This window comes from Arachis ipaensis, chromosome B8 (genome assembly GCF_059453495.1).
Source record: "Arachis ipaensis isolate K30076 ecotype BB chromosome B8, ASM5945349v1, whole genome shotgun sequence".
Taxonomy (NCBI): domain Eukaryota; kingdom Viridiplantae; phylum Streptophyta; class Magnoliopsida; order Fabales; family Fabaceae; genus Arachis; species Arachis ipaensis.
In genome coordinates this window covers 138263220-138280359 of record NC_142443.1, presented here as the reverse complement: position 1 = coordinate 138280359, position 17140 = coordinate 138263220, and the positions used below count along the sequence as shown (strand labels likewise).

Sequence of the window (17140 nt, the reverse complement as noted above, 5' to 3'; positions counted from 1 at the left end):
TGCATGTATAAAACTACTTTACATTGACAGTGCATCGAAATTAAATTCTAAATAAATTATGACATATATTTAACTATGGATTATAGTTTATGTTTTTTCTCAAAATTATATATATAAAAAGATGACTATAGAATTTTATATAAAAATATTAATATATAGGTATATATGTTGTTCTTTTCTATCCTAAATAAATTAAGACTTATCACATTGTAGTTCATCCTGATTTATTCAACATATAATAAAATGAACAAAGATATTATAATTTTAATATGACAAATGTAACACCCTACCACACAAAGCTTTACGCTTAAGTCGTAAAATAGAGGTGATGTGGTATTACGACCTCTAAAATAAAATAAGTACATATAATAGCAGAAGAGTTATAATATGCTAGGAGCCTTGAAGAAAAGGGGGAAATAAAAATCGCACAATAAAGGCGCAACGCTCAAGGAACGAGTTAACTTACGTGCTAAGAAAACCATAACTATCAAACATAAGCTAACAGAAGTGGGAATAGAGTGCCAAAGATACAAAATATCAAGCTCCTAACTCAGCCTGCGAAGTCAAGACTGGCCGGAGAATATTTACACATATATATACATACATATCCAAAACCCAAAAGTACATATACACAATCCTGCCTCTCCATAAACCTCTAAGAGGATCAAAAAGAATAAGTCATGCGGAGAGAAAACTAAGTACATATATATACATCATAGCATAACAAAATATCCCAGTAACCACTCCGCTTCAAGAGTCCAGACGCCTAACGAGATGCCTCTCGACCTGCATCTGAAAAATAACAACATAGTATGGAATGAGAACCGGAGGTTCTCAGTATGGTAAAGGTGCCACACACATAATATATAAGGTCCTGGGAATGCCAGAGGCAATCCTAGAACGCCGACACTCAGATTGTAGAGCTTAAAGTATTAAACAGAAGCCATAAAAGGTGGTTTCCTAGAAATATTTAATCCTAACTTAACTTAACCTTAAATCTAAGTCCCATACTGCCATTCCTCCATACCTCCAATTCCATCATGCATTTTCACAGACAAATAAACAGATAAAGGCAAACACAAGAAAGTTACAACTACTGCAGGTAACAAATACACATTTAGCATGGCAAATACAGATAGGCACACCCAATTAGAGCACAAGCAAGTAATTCAAGTAATATGCATATGATGCATGCCTGTCCTATGGCTGATGAGGCTCATCTGTCGGTTATCCAGCCAACCCGACAAGTCTGAATTGTCCTTAGACTGTCCCCCGACGTGCATCCCCAAGAGTCTATGCATAGATTTTTCTCAAATAATCAATATTGCTCAATGGGGGTAACATTCCCGGGAATTTATATAGTGCCCGGTCACACTTACGTCGTAGGGTCAACAGAGTATCAAGTTTTCAACCTGGTACACGTGGTGGCAAGCCACGGCACTTAATCCAGGGAATCTCGTATCTCAGATTATTCAAATTCATAAGCCATATAAATAATTCAATTAAAATTCATCAACATCCACATCATTCTCAATCACATCTCATTCATCATTATATGTCAATCATATTCAATCATTATCCTTCATTATCACACCTCTCATTCCGTCCATCAATAGTTCCAATTCAAAACATAATTCATTCTTTTCCAAATGAACTAAACTTAAAACATGCTCATTTTCTTAATAACTCAAAATCAAACCATATAACCTTTAAATCTAAATCTTTTTAAATAATCATATAAACAAAATCTCTAATTTTTATAAAATTTCGGCAGCATCTCCTCTAAAACTCGGACTTTGCCACCCTGTTTGGGTCCAAACCTGTATTCTTTTCAATTCAACATACCCTTTCTCATCATCATAACAACCACCACAATAAATCTACCTCAAATCAACAATTAAACTCATACAATATTCAAATCCAACAACCAAAATTCAACTAAGAGTCATAGTTCACAAATCCTAGGCTTTTAACACAAAATACCTCAAATCAATAATTCATCGAATCATTAGTTAATCAACAAGCACCGAACCAACAATATTCATCAACAATAACATTCAACCATGATTCTCTCCAAATTAACATAACAACATTCACCATCCAAAATTAATAACTAATTATCCAATAAACTTCAACCAAATATATTCATCGACAAATTACTAAACATTAAACATACACCTGCATTCCAACTTATCCTATGGTCATCTAGCCTAAGTTTTCACAGAACATTATATATTAAATGTAAGAAACCTAAACCATACCTTAGCCGATTTTCACGTAACGACCAAAGCTATTTATTCAAAACCAAAACAGCCCCTCAAAACTCAACTAATCCGCTTCCTCCAAGTTCCAGTATTCACAATTTCAAGCTCCAATTATTTATTTTCAACCTAATACACATTCATAATACATATATACCCAATTTAATACTCAAAGCTCAAATTTAATGAAATTAAAATAGAATTATCGTATCCTCACCTTACCCAAGCTTCACATAAGCAAGAGTGAACGTTTCTCTCAAGCTAATTGGATCCTAAAACATCAGAAATCAAAGAAATTCAATATTCCCACTTAAAATTCGAAAATTGGGGGAAGATGAAGCTGAGAGTGATTAAACAAGTTACCTATGAAATTGTTCCGATAGAAATGTAGAGCTCGACGCGGTGAACGCGTGGCCGCAAACGGTGCAGCAATCGGAGCTCGGACGGAGAAGTTACGGGGATCGGAAGATTACCGTAAGGTTTCGGGAGCTTTCATTCTCCCCGGAGCTTTCACGTTGTTCATACGTGAAAATGAGGAAGAAAGGGCTTTCGGCTCATTTAAAGTGTTGGTCCGGTTGGACCGACGGCCCGGTTTGGGTCCGGTTCAACCGGTTCAGCTTATTTGGTCCAATCTTGGACCGATTTCTTCGAAATTAGTGTCAAAATTCTCGTTTCGATGAGCTCTACCCTATTTTGATATAATATTCGCATTTCTAATCCTCCTTATTAAAAAATAATTTATTAACTAATTATCTACTAATTTAACCGGGGTTTACATCCTACCCACCTAATAAAGAATTTTGCCCTCAAAATTCAAATATAGTTACCTGAAAAGAGATGTGGATAGTCCTTTCGCATATCTGATTCGAGTTCCCAGGTATGTTCCTCGATACCTGCTTGTCTCCAAGCTACTTTTACCAATGATACTTCCCTTCCTCGTAATCGTTTAACACTGGTGTCATCAATCCTCACCGGAATTACTGGGAGTGTTTGATCTTCTCTCACTTGGATTGGTTCTGGTTCTAGAACATGACTTGCATCAGGAGTATACTTCCGAAGCTGTGATACATGAAATACATCGTGCAAATTCGAAAGGTATGGCGGTAAGGCAATTCTATAAGCCACTGGTCCAATTCTTTTCAGAATCTCAAACGGTCCAATATAACGGGGATTCAGTTTCTTGGTCTTAATAGCTCTTCCCACTCCAGTGGTTGGTGTTACTTTCAGAAAAACATGTTCTCCTTCCTCAAATTCCAAAGGCTTTCGCCTCTGATCAGCATAACTTTTCTGGCGGCTCTGGGCTATAAGCATTCGATTACGAATCTTCTTTATCTGCTCAGTCGTTTCAGCTATCATCTCAGGCCCTAATAAACTCTTTTCTCCAGTTTCATACCAACACAACGGAGACTGACATTTCCTGCCATATAGAGCCTCATATGGAGCCATTTCGATGCTCGCATGATAGCTATTATTATAAGCAAACTCTACTAATGGCATATACCGGTCCCAGCTTACCGGCTGGTCCAAAACACAAGCCCTTAGCATATCCTCCAAGGTCTGAATAGTTCTTTCTGACTGACCATCTGTCTGAGGGTGATACGCAGTACTCAAGCTTAACTGAGTCCCAAATGCACGCTGAAAAGCTCCCCAGAACCTTGATGTAAAACGGGGATCTCTATCAGATATAATAGTAGAGGGCACACCATGTAACCTGACAATCTCTTTGATATACATTCGAGCCAATTCCTCCATTGTGCAACTTATTCGGATAGGAAGAAAGTGAGCTGATTTCGTCAATCGATCTACAACCACCCAAATAGCGTCATAACCTGATCGGGTTCTAGGCAACCCTATCACAAAATCCATTGCGATACTCTCCCATTTCCATTGTGGAATCTCTAAAGGCTGAAGGGTCCCTGATGGTCTCTGATGCTCAATCTTAACCTTCTGACACGTTAAACATTTAGATACATGCAATGCCACATCATTCTTCATACCTGGCCACCAGAACATCGCTTTCAAATCCTGATACATTTTAGTACTCCCTGGATGAATTGAGAATCCACTCTTATGAGCTTCCTTCAAGATACTTTGTCGCAGGTCTCCAACATCAGGCACAATAATCCGGTTCTTGAACCTCCATAAACCATCCTGACCTTCTGACACTCTCCACTGTTTTCCCTGTTCAACTGCTGGTAATACCTAACGTAACGCTTCACTATCTTGATGAGCCTTCAGAAGTTCTGATTTAAAATCACTTGAAATCTGTAACTGACTCAAACACAAAATTCCAGATTCTTCTCTAACTCCCAAATTCAAACCTTGAAATGCCTTCAGTAACTCTTCCTCCCGTAGCATCATCCAAGCTGCATATAAAGACTTCCGACTCAAAGCGTCCGCCACAACGTTCGCTTTTCCTGGATGATAATTCAATTCAAAATCATAATCTTTCAGAAGCTCCATCCACCTCCTCTGACGCATATTCAACTCTTTCTGCTCAAAAAGATACTTCAAACTCTTATGGTATGAGAAAACATGAAACTTAACGCCATAGAGGTAGTGCCTCCAAATCTTTAAAGCAAACACAACAGCAGCAAGTTCTAAATCATGTGTCGGGTAGTTCATCTCATGCGGCCTTAACTGCCGTGAGGCGTATGCTACAACATTCTGGTGCTGCATCAAAACACACCCCAACCCTTTCAGAGATGCATTACAATACACTTCAAACGATTCACTTGGTTCAGGTAATACCAATACAGGTGCAGTAGTCAACCTATGCTTCAATGCCTGGAAACTCTCTTCACATTCTGGAGTCCAGATAAAAGGTGTATCCTTCCTAGTCAACTTAGTTAAAGGTAAGGCGAGCTGTGAAAATCCCTTAATGAATCTGCGATAATACCCCGCCAAACCTAGGAAACTCCTGATTTCTGTCACTGAAGTTGGTCGCTCCCAATTCATCACTGCTTCCACCTTAGCAGGATCCATAGCTATCCCCTGCTTACTCACCACGTGGCCAAGAAACTTCACTTCACTCTTCCAGAACTCACATTTAGATAGCTTAGCATATAACTTCCTGTCTCTCAGAATTTGCAGCACAGTTCGCAAATGATCAGCATGTTCCTCTTCAGTCTTAGAATAAACAAGAATGTCATCAATGAAGACAATAACAAACTTGTCCAGATACGGTCGAAAAATCCTGTTCATATAATCCATAAATACTGCCGGGGCATTAGTTAACCCGAAAGACATCACTGTATACTCATAATGACCATAACAGGTTCTGAAAGCAGTTTTCGGAATATCCTCGTCTCTAACCCTTATCTGATGATATCCGGATCGCAAATCAATCTTAGAAAATACACCGGCACCCTGTAACTGATCCATTAGATCATCGATTCTAGGCAACGGATATTTATTCTTCACAGTGATCTTATTCAATTGCCGATAATCGACACACAGCCGCATACTCCCATCCTTCTTCTTTACCAGTAACACTGGCGCTCCCCACGGAGAAACACTTGGTCGGATAAAATGCTTACCCAACAGATCTTCCAGCTGAGCTTTCAGTTCAGCCATTTCTAAAGGCGACATCCTATAAGGAGTAATTGAAATCGGACCGGCTCCAGGCACCAACTCAATTGCGAATTCCACTTCCCGGTTAGGTGGAAATTCATTAATATCATCCGGAAACACATCTGGAAATTCACATACAACGGGAATCTGCTCTAAACTCTGATCATCACCTGATACTCCCGCAGTTAATAACATAGTACCCTGACATTCGGTTCCAGAACAGTTTACTATCATAGAATTCAAATAGTAACTATTCACCACAACCGGTGCTTCTGACCCTTCCGGCATAAACTGTACTGACTTTTCAGAACAATCAAGTAAAACATGATTCTTGGATAACCAATCCAATCCCAAAATGAGATCAAGACCAGTCATAGGCAAACAAATCAAATCATGCACAAATTCACGCTATTGCACTCAAAAAGGAACTTGTGGACATTCTATCCTAGTCACCATAGCTTCATGAGTAGCATTATATACTTTCAAATCATAACCTAGAACCACCATTCTCAATCCTAATTCATGGGCCTTTTCAAATGCAATAAATGAATGACTTGCTCCTGAATCAAATAAAGCATTTAAGATTTTACCAGCCATTTCACAATTACCTCTAATCAGTGTCTCAGATCCCTCAGCACCAATGGTAGAAGTGGTGTATACTCTCCCCGGCTGCTGCACTCTACCAGTCTCATACTTCTTCTTCTCAGGGCAATTACTGGCTATATGCCCGGGATGTCCACAGGAATAGCACACTCCAAGTCCTAGTCTGCACGGAACTCCAGGATGATACTTTCCGCACTTCTGACAATTCAGATCTTGCTGTGGCTGCTTCCCAAACCTTTTTCCTTGACTAGCATTGGTATTCGGCCTTCTGTAATTACCTTGACCCTGAGTCTGCTGCGAAACAAAACCTCCACGTTTGAAATTCCTACCTCTCGGAGCAAAGTTCCTCCCTGAAGGCCTCTGAAAAGGCATCCTCAAACTCCCTTTCTCTGCTGCCGCCTTCCTCACACAATCCTCAGCCACCCTACTCTTATTCACCAATTCAGAAAATACCCTGATCTCCATTGGGGCAACGAAGCTCAGAATATCGCTCCGAAGACCTACCTCATATTTAATACACTTCCATTCAGCAAAATCTTCAGGCGCACCTTGACAGATACGAGAAAAGCGACATAACTCCTCAAATTTGCTAGTATACTCAGCAATAGTCATCTGTCCCTGCTTTAACTGCATTAATTCAAGTTCCTTGGCATTTCTGGATGAATTAGGAAAATATTTCTTATAGAACTCTGTCCGAAAAACCTCCCAAGGAATCGCAGCACCATCAGGCTGCAGGATACGTCGTGTTCCCTGCCACCAATACTGAGCTTCACCTTGCAACTGATAAGTTCCAAATTCAACCCATTGCTCTTCAGGAACCTGTTGTGCCTGTAATGCCCTTTCCATAGCCTGAATCCAATTATCTGCATCAGTGGGATTTGAGGTTCCCCTAAAAGTCGGAGGGCGAACTTTCAGAAATGTAGCAAGTGTCATAGGACCGTCTCCATCATTATTGTTCCCATGATTACCCAGTGCTTCAGCTGTTGCCTGCATAGCTGCAGCCATATTTCCCAAGGCAGCCATAAAGTCTACTGGATCAGTCCCTGTGGGTACAGGAGTAACGGTGCCTGTCCTACCTCTACCTCGCCCGCGACCGCGTCCGCGAGTCGACATCTGGTCCCTATACACACCAAACAAGTGATATTAAGTTGATCAGTCTCAATATCGCAGGTCTAATGCTTTAAGTTCCAAATGCATGCTCACAAACGTTTATGCCATATATATCAATCAGATATCCTAATAGCACATAAACACATATACAGAGAATGCACAGAAGCACAATTAGTCCGTCTTTCAGGCTCTATAGGAACGAACTGCTCTGATACCATTAATGTAACACCCTACCACACAAAGCTTTACGCTTAAGTCGTAAAACAGAGGTGATGTGGTATTACGACCTCTAAAATAAAATAAGTACATATAATAGCAGAAGAGTTATAATATGCTAGGAGCCTTGAAGAAAAGTGGGAAATAAAAATCGCACAATAAAGGCGCAACGCTCAAGGAACGAGTTAACTTACGTGCTAAGAAAACCATAACTATCAAACATAAGCTAACAGAAGTGGGAATAGAGTGCCAAAGATACAAAATATCAAGCTCCTAACTCAGCCTGCGAAGTCAAGACTGGCTGGAGAATATTTACACATATATATACATACATATCCAAAACCCAAAAGTACATATACACAATCCTGCCTCTCCATAAACCTCTAAGAGGATCAAAAAGAATAAGTCATGCGGAGAGAAAACTAAGTACATATATATACATCATAGCATAACAAAATATCCCAGTAACCACTCCGCTTCAAGAGTCCAGACGCCTAACGAGATGCCTCTCGACCTGCATCTGAAAAATAACAACATAGTATGGAATGAGAACCGGAGGTTCTCAGTATGGTAAAGGTGCCACACACATAATATATAAGGTCCTGGGAATGCCAGAGGCAATCCTAGAACGCCGACACTCAGATTGTAGAGCTTAAAGTATTAAACAGAAGCCATAAAAGGTGGTTTCCTAGAAATATTTAATCCTAACTTAACTTAACCTTAAATCTAAGTCCCATACTGCCATTCCTCCATACCTCCAATTCCATCATGCATTTTCACAGACAAATAAACAGATAAAGGCAAACACAAGAAAGTTACAACTACTGTAGGTAACAAATACACATTTAGCATGGCAAATACAGATAGGCACACCCAATTAGAGCACAAGCAAGTAATTCAAGTAATATGCATATGATGCATGCCTGTCCTATGGCTGATGAGGCTCATCTGTCGGTTATCCAGCCAACCCGACAAGTCTGAATTGTCCTTAGACTGTCCCCCGACGTGCATCCCCAAGAGTCTATGCATAGATTTTTCTCAAATAATCAATATTGCTCAATGGGGGTAACATTCCCGGGAATTTATATAGAGCCCGGTCACACGTCGTAGGGTCAACAGAGTATCGAGTTTTCAACCTGGTACACGTGGTGGCAAGCCACGGCACTTAATCCAGGGAATCTCGTATCTCAGATTATTCAAATTCATAAGCCATATAAATAATTCAATTAAAATTCATCAACATCCACATCATTCTCAATCACATCTCATTCATCATTATATGTCAATCATATTCAATCATTATCCTTCATTATCACACCTCTCATTCCGTCCATCAATAGTTCCAATTCAAAACATAATTCATTCTTTTCCAAATGAACTAAACTTAAAACATGCTCATTTTCTTAATAACTCAAAATCAAACCATATAACCTTTAAATCTAAATCTTTTTAAATAATCATATAAACAAAATCTCTAATTTTTATAAAATTTCGGCAGCATCTCCTCTAAAACTCGGACTTTGCCACCCTGTTTGGGTCCAAACCTGTATTCTTTTCAATTCAACATACCCTTTCTCATCATCATAACAACCACCACAATAAATCTACCTCAAATCAACAATTAAACTCATACAATATTCAAATCCAACAACCAAAATTCAACTAAGAGTCATAGTTCACAAATCCTAGGCTTTTAACACAAAATACCTCAAATCAATAATTCATCGAATCATTAGTTAATCAACAAGCACCGAACCAACAATATTCATCAACAATAACATTCAACCATGATTCTCTCCAAATTAACATAACAACATTCACCATCCAAAATTAATAACTAATTATCCAATAAACTTCAACCAAATATATTCATCGACAAATTACTAAACATTAAACATACACCTGCATTCCAACTTATCCTATGGTCATCTAGCCTAAGTTTTCACAGAACATTATATATTAAATGTAAGAAACCTAAACCATACCTTAGCCGATTTTCACGTAACGACCAAAGCTATTTATTCAAAACCAAAACAGCCCCTCAAAACTCAACTAATCCGCTTCCTCCAAGTTCCAGTATTCACAATTTCAAGCTCCAATTATTTATTTTCAACCTAATACACATTCATAATACATATATACCCAATTTAATACTCAAAGCTCAAATTTAATGAAATTAAAATAGAATTATCGTATCCTCACCTTACCCAAGCTTCACATAAGCAAGAGTGAACGTTTCTCTCAAGCTAATTGGATCCTAAAACATCAGAAATCAAAGAAATTCAATATTCCCACTTAAAATTCGAAAATTGGGGGAAGATGAAGCTGAGAGTGATTAAACAAGTTACCTATGAAATTGTTCCGATAGAAATGTAGAGCTCGACGCGGTGAACGCGTGGCCGCAAACGGTGCAGCAATCGGAGCTCGGACGGAGAAGTTACGGGGATCGGAAGATTACCGTAAGGTTTCGGGAGCTTTCATTCTCCCCGGAGCTTTCACGTTGTTCATACGTGAAAATGAGGAAGAAAGGGCTTTCGGCTCATTTAAAGTGTTGGTCCGGTTGGACCGACGGCCCGGTTTGGGTCCGGTTCAACCGGTTCAGCTTATTTGGTCCAATCTTGGACCGATTTCTTCGAAATTAGTGTCAAAATTCTCGTTTCGATGAGCTCTACCCTATTTTGATATAATATTCGCATTTCTAATCCTCCTTATTAAAAAAATAATTTATTAACTAATTATCTACTAATTTAACCGGGGTTTACAACAAAAATAAAAAATAATACACTCCCGTATATTTAACAAGTATGAATGTTATCATTATGTATATGCATAAAATTATATGTTATTAATTATTGATAAATTAAAAATGTAAAATACATAATATGTAGATTAATTTAAATAATTATAATAAAATATATATTTCACGAGCTAATAATTTTAATTTATTCATGTTTGAATTCAACTTATTTAATATTTGAGTTCAAATTTAACTTCAAGTTTAATCTGGTCCATGAGATGATTTTATTCGCTTTTAATCCTAATAACAATTAACATGTATGTTGAATTGTAGCATTGATGCATAATGATTAGCATTTCAATTATAAGTTAGGATTATGTTCTTGTCAATTTATTGAGTTTCGTTTGCCACGTGCTTTAAATTGTAGTATACCCTTATTTCATAAATTGAATTATGTGTATTCTTTTACTTTAATTTTATTACTTGAATAATTAGAAAATGAAAAAAAAAATCCACTTTTTGTATGCATAACTTAGAAATAATAATAATAATAATAATAATAATAATAATAATAATTACAATAAGGATGGAACAAAAAAAAGATAAGACAAAATAACATCTTAAGTAGGTCCGTTTTAATAATTACGTGTTTAAAAATAATTTTGATTATTACTATTTAAATATTATTAATTTGTCAAACTATGTTAATAACTTAATATTAATTTTTTTATAATAAACCTTATTATTCAATATCTTATAAAAAAGGAAATGGCTAAACCAAAATAAATAAATAAATAATCAAAACAAAATAAGAATAAAAAAATAATTAATATTTCAATAAGTAATTAACATAAAATGTTACACGAAGAGACTCGGACTACAAGCTTGCACTGAATGGTTTATATGTCTTAATGTCAAATAAGACACCAACTATGGACCCAACAAGTGCAGCAAGTGTTATCAGTAGACAGAATATACTCAAACTCTGTAAAAGAATCCAACTTCTACTCCATTTTGGAATCCTTTTCTGTTTGATATACATTTCTACTGGAAAATAAATTGATAAGGGCCAAAATCCTAATGCCCCAATAACTCCTAACATGTCATTGAAGAACGGAATAAGCATAGCTATAAGCGTGCTTACCACAACATACAGTGATCTCCAAACTATTCTAAATATGTTCAGATTGTATGAGGGTAAAAATGAGATTTGAACTTTATATTCTTTTCCAATTATTTCCCATTTTTTAGTTATCCGTTCTTCAACAAATGCAAAGAGGGGTTGGGAATAAATTTGATATGCCCCCACAAGTTGAATAACTAATGTTAAATTGGCAAGGTCAACAAGCCAAACTGGTTTGTGAAAGGCCGTGAGTAAGTTTCCTGGTGCTGAGTTTCCAAATGCACCATAACCTATGCACCCACAGACGACATAGAATATTGTGGAGGTTGTGATGCTCAAATTCGTAGCCCTCTTCATTGTTGTTACCTCCAGAGGAGATTTTATAGTATCCTGTTTAATCAGTTTATTATTATATACTAATTAATTTACATGTGAGAAAAAAAACAGGAAATCTTTTCTATTATTTTTTAAAATTAAATTTTTTGACAAGTTAGTATATTGAATAACAACCATATTAAATGTAAAAAAAACTAGTTATTCATATAAAATATATATTGAAATACAAAATATATTTTAAAAATAAGTTAAATAATACATCTATATATACAGAAACGGATCAAACTTATCCAAAGTGAAAAAATAATAAAATAATAAAATAAGACTCACATATAATGAGAGTTATAAATTAAATAGTAATTAACTCTTTCCTTTATTATTTTACCAATCTCTTTATTTTAGATGATCTAAATTTTACGCCAAAACTAATTTTGTGTACATAGTATTTTTTTTTTTTTTTGCATAACTAATATAGTAATATATTTAGAATACAGTTGTGTTTAAATACATACATTTATTTGGTTGATTACTATATTGGTTCCTTATATTTTTTTTTGTTTTTGTGTTTAAATACATTTTTTTCCCAATGTATTAATGGAGCGGCATTTATTTTAAAACTAATGATTAGGAAATAGAAAAAAGGGTATACCTGAATTTCAATGAGAATATCAGAAAAGGAATATGCAAAGGCTATGTTGCCAAGAGCTTGAAATATTGCCCACACTTTTTTGGCGTGTGTTTCTGCTTCAGCTCCTGCTATGGTACCCTTGAAAGCACGGTTTTCTGTTTTAAGATCCAAACAAACAAAATATTAGGCAACAATTATCAAATGTTTTCAGATCATAAATTATTTTTTATCTTCTATTATTATCATAATCAGTGATAAATCCAAAAATTTTATAAGAGATGAGTCAAATTAAATACAAAATAAATTAAAATATAACATAACAAAAAAATCAATAAAATATAATTTATAGTATATAAGTCAAAATTAATAATTATATTATATAGAAATCAACATTATTCAACTACATGCTTTAAGATTTTGGTATTTTTAAATTTGTTCTGCCATATTTCATATAACTAAAATTATCAATTTATCATCTAAAATAAAATTTGAAACATTTTCTTTTTCAACATATATAATTATATAATCTGCTAAAAATTCATCTTTCATCTTATTTCAAAATTTGGTTTTAATAATTTTTATTGTTAAAAAAGTCTATTCAATTGTTACTGTGGTCATTGAAAAAATCAAAACAAAATTTATTTTATAGTTGTTATTTTTCTACATTAATTCAAACCTATTTTTTTTCAATAACTTTTCAATTATTTATATGTTTATACACTTTTATTTTTTTAACCCTATTTTTTAGTTGCTATTAATTTATTATAATACACATTATTATACTACATATTAAGTTACTAACATATAATTTTTTTTTAGTATCTACTATACTAAAATATATTAATCCATAATATATATATTAATTATATAATAATAATAAACTAATAGTACTAATTTTTTCAAATAAATTTTGGAGGACTATAGCCACCTTAAACCCCTTAAATTCGCGGCTGATCATGTAGAGGTTTAATTTTATTTTTGAGATTGCACTTATGCTTTATTTTTAGTCCTAAAATTTTTAAAGTACTAATTTTAGTCTTTATGATCAATTTCATATTATTTTATTAATGTATCGCACAAAATGACATGTAAATATATCATGCAACATGTTAATAAAACAATAATAATTAACTAGTCAGATACTAAAATAATTTTTAGAATATTACAAAGACAAAAACTAAATTGATAATTTTTGAAATTTTAGTGACTAGAATATAAAATACCACCAAATTAAACCTTTACTCATTAATGCATATAATGATTTGTGTTTAACAATAGAGAGTGTTAGTTATATCAAGCAAATTAAAGTAAAAAAATAAGTTAAACATAACCTGAAATTTGAGCAATTCCAAGAGCTAGAGCAATTAATGAATATGTGAAGGACATGATCGTAGAAAGATTTGATAACCATTTCATCTTATGGATATTAGAAATCTGAGAAAATCCAAGTTGGATTGTCCCAAACCAAATTATATAATGGTTACCAGAGACATGACATGTTTTTGTTCCGTGAGAGAAATATATACAGTTCGTCTTTTTAATTGCCCTGCCAACCAAAGTCAATAAATTGTAATCAATTTTAAACATAATTGTCTTTTTATAACTTCAGAATAATTATGGTAAGATTTAAGTAATTTTAATAACAAGATAATACATGAATTTTCTTTTAACTAGATTATATTTATTTATTTTACTGGTATTATTCAAGAGTTTAATTTTTATATACTATTAGTATAAATGAGAATACTAGATTAGATATATATCATATTATTTACTAATAACAAATATAAATTAAGTTAAAGAAAAATATAGATAAATAATTTTTAATTAGTCAATTTTAAACAACTGTAATTAATAATTATTAATTAATAATAATTAATTATTATGGAGTACAATTTAAAAACTCTTATTGGCTTGTTGTTGGCTAAAGGTTATAGAAATTGTTAAGTTAATTATCTAAAATTTAGTAAAATATGATTAGTTGACTTGAGCTTAGCAAGTTAGTCTATTATGAGAAATTAGTTTCTTTTTTTATAGTAAAAAATAAAGCTCAACCTTCCAATTTTTATCCATAAAAATTTGAAATCCATTAAAAAAAATGGCAAATTATTTCAACTTACCGCTCATTGCTTTAAATCATTAGAATGGACTTCTTTATATAATTATCACTCAAAGTATATTATTATATATATACATACAAATTAACCAAATGAAATTAATTTCAAAATTTTAAAGATTTCAAAGATAAACGTAAGGATTAATTGAACTCACATCATACTCATGGCAGCCGCAATTGTATATCCTATTGAAGTTCCATAAAGATTTGCATATTGTATTATCCCACAAAAAATGGAATTTTTTCCTCCTGTAAAATAATAATGGCATATCCAATATTATTTATGAGAATATTTAATTTTCAATGGATTATACTTGTTATCATAACTTAGTTTTCTATTTTCCAAAACACTTTATAGTTTCCTATTTTTCAAAAAACTTTATAATGAAATATATATGACCACTAAATCATAGTACTTTATCAGTAAGTAATATTACTCTGTTTTATAAATACAACTACAACAACAACAAAACATCCTATATTTATTAATCATTAAATAAACTATCTAGTCACAGCAAGATTCACACTAATATCATCAAATTTAGAATAGTGTTATTTCTTTGAAATTGTCCTTGAGATAGACATTGTTTTAATTAATGTACAACCAAAATAAACACCTTAAATTACACCTATACAATTAAATCTATTATAAAAAAATACCAAATTAAATATACATTTTCAAGTTGCATGTGTCATTTTTAATATTACGTAAATATGTATTTGCAATTAACAAAAAGAACAAGAAACACATAAGATCATCTATATCTCTTCAAAATGCATCATCAGATTGAAAAAGATCTGCTTGTAAATGTAAAATTCATGTATAACTTAATTTTGTTTGTACTTACCTAAAATGTTTTCAACAGCTTCCATGTATGTGTAGTTCCTCTTGCCAGTAATAGGGTCCCCAGCACGATAACAATTGGCAAGAAAATGTGAAGTATATAACGTGAGGAGACCGAAGATCATGACAATAAGGCCGCCACTCCAACCTAACTGTGCTATGGACCATGCTAAGGACAAAGTTCCTGATCCAATTACTGCTGTTATTATATATGAACTTGTTGTCCACATGGTTCCTGCACCAAATATAATATATATCAAATATCATAAAAAATTATATCCATCTAAATAATTAATATGCAAGTTAAGAACGTTATTTAAAGCTTCTTATAATAAAACGCCATTGAAATTAAATCTCTTCGTATATAATCAATGATAGCTTCAATTATTTTTTTTTATGATTTTCTTATAAAAGAGAAAGAAGAAAAGGAAGAGATTGTAACAATAACATGCATGCATTAGTTTAATTTAATTAGTATTATTATTACCTGTTCGTTTTTGCCGGCCATCGTCGTCATATAGGGAGGCATCTTCATGGTGGCTAACTGAAGAGATTTCAATTTCTTCAATTTCTTCAATCCTGTCTTGTGTTGTGGCGGCTGAAGAGATTTCTTCAATTTCTTCAATCCTGTCTTGTGTAGTTGCGGCTGAAGAGATTTCTTCAATTATGTCTTGTGTGTTATGCATCTTGGAGACTTCGAATATGACTATTCCACTTTACAACTAATAAGTGTAAAAGAGAATTAAATAGGAAAGATACAGTGCAGGGTTTGGTGGTAATCAAGGGGAACAATAGTTATGGGGCTTCCAATGTTGCACAGGGGGCTGAACAACTATATATAAGGTTGGTGGTTAGACCCCAATTTATTCGATGTTTCTGCATGTTCTTGATTTCTGCAGAATCTCGGACACAGTTTACCATTTGGAACCATTTGCACGTCACCTATCAACTCAAAGAAAATGCCCGCGAAAAGAGCGGTAATAAATTGAAGAACAAGAAGCAGAACTTCCACTCACTCTCTTTATTTGCTAATTAAAATGCAGGTCACCTATCAACTCATCACACAAATAAAATGCCCGCGAAAAGAACGGTAACAAATCAAAGAACAAGAAGCAGAACTGCAACTCACTCTCTTTATATGCTAATTATCACAACTTCTGAACTACTGTATATACAAGCATGCAATTCAACTGAAAAATATAAAAAAATATAACTTTACTTTTAACAATATTCATAGTCTTTTTATATTTACTTAGAAATTACAAGTCTTATCCTTAACTTTCAATAGAAAAAATATATATATTTACAAACTACTGTAACATAATCATAGTAAAATTCATCATAAATACTATGTTTAAGGGAATGTCTGCACAGAGAGTACCTTAACTTGTAAAACCCTACCTCTCTCCTCTTCACTTTCCCTTCTCTGCCGGAATCTGACGCAGTACCTCTGTCACCCACCGCCTCTCTCCTCTTCTCGTAACCACTCCTCCGCTTTCACTATCACCACCACTTTTATGACCCCAATTACTACCATTATTATCATCTAAAAAACTCAATCCTCCCTATCCCTCTTTCTCTCTTTATCTATTT

At 34.0% G+C, this 17140-nt stretch overlaps 2 protein-coding genes across 4 annotated transcripts; both read right to left on the bottom strand.

The window, feature by feature from the left end:
• Positions 1–402: 402 nt before the first annotated feature.
• Positions 403–7550, bottom strand: LOC148550027 (uncharacterized). Of its 2 annotated transcripts, none has more exons than XR_015896750.1 (2): positions 2262–2394; positions 403–792 (listed from the first exon to the last, which is right to left on the bottom strand). XR_015896750.1 is itself a non-coding variant. In XM_088497343.1 (2 exons), the coding sequence occupies exons 1-2, from the start codon at positions 7548–7550 to the stop codon at positions 767–769; spliced, it is 1134 nt and encodes a 377-aa protein (XP_088353469.1). In that variant the 3' UTR covers positions 403–766. The 2 variants fall into 2 exon arrangements, 1 of the variants encoding a protein (XP_088353469.1); XM_088497343.1 differs by lacking the exon at positions 2262–2394 and adding an exon at positions 6443–7550.
• A 3827-nt stretch (positions 7551–11377) lies between these two features.
• LOC107611727 (amino acid permease 5-like) lies at positions 11378–16233 on the bottom strand. Of its 2 annotated transcripts, XM_088497096.1 has the most exons (7): positions 16184–16233; positions 16035–16099; positions 15552–15782; positions 14859–14952; positions 13919–14133; positions 12609–12742; positions 11378–12013 (listed from the first exon to the last, which is right to left on the bottom strand). In XM_088497096.1, the coding sequence occupies exons 1-7, from the start codon at positions 16231–16233 to the stop codon at positions 11378–11380; spliced, it is 1425 nt and encodes a 474-aa protein (XP_088353222.1). The 2 variants fall into 2 exon arrangements, with proteins under 2 accessions (XP_088353222.1, XP_088353221.1); XM_088497095.1 differs by having other exon boundaries at positions 16035–16233.
• Positions 16234–17140: the final 907 nt, after the last annotated feature.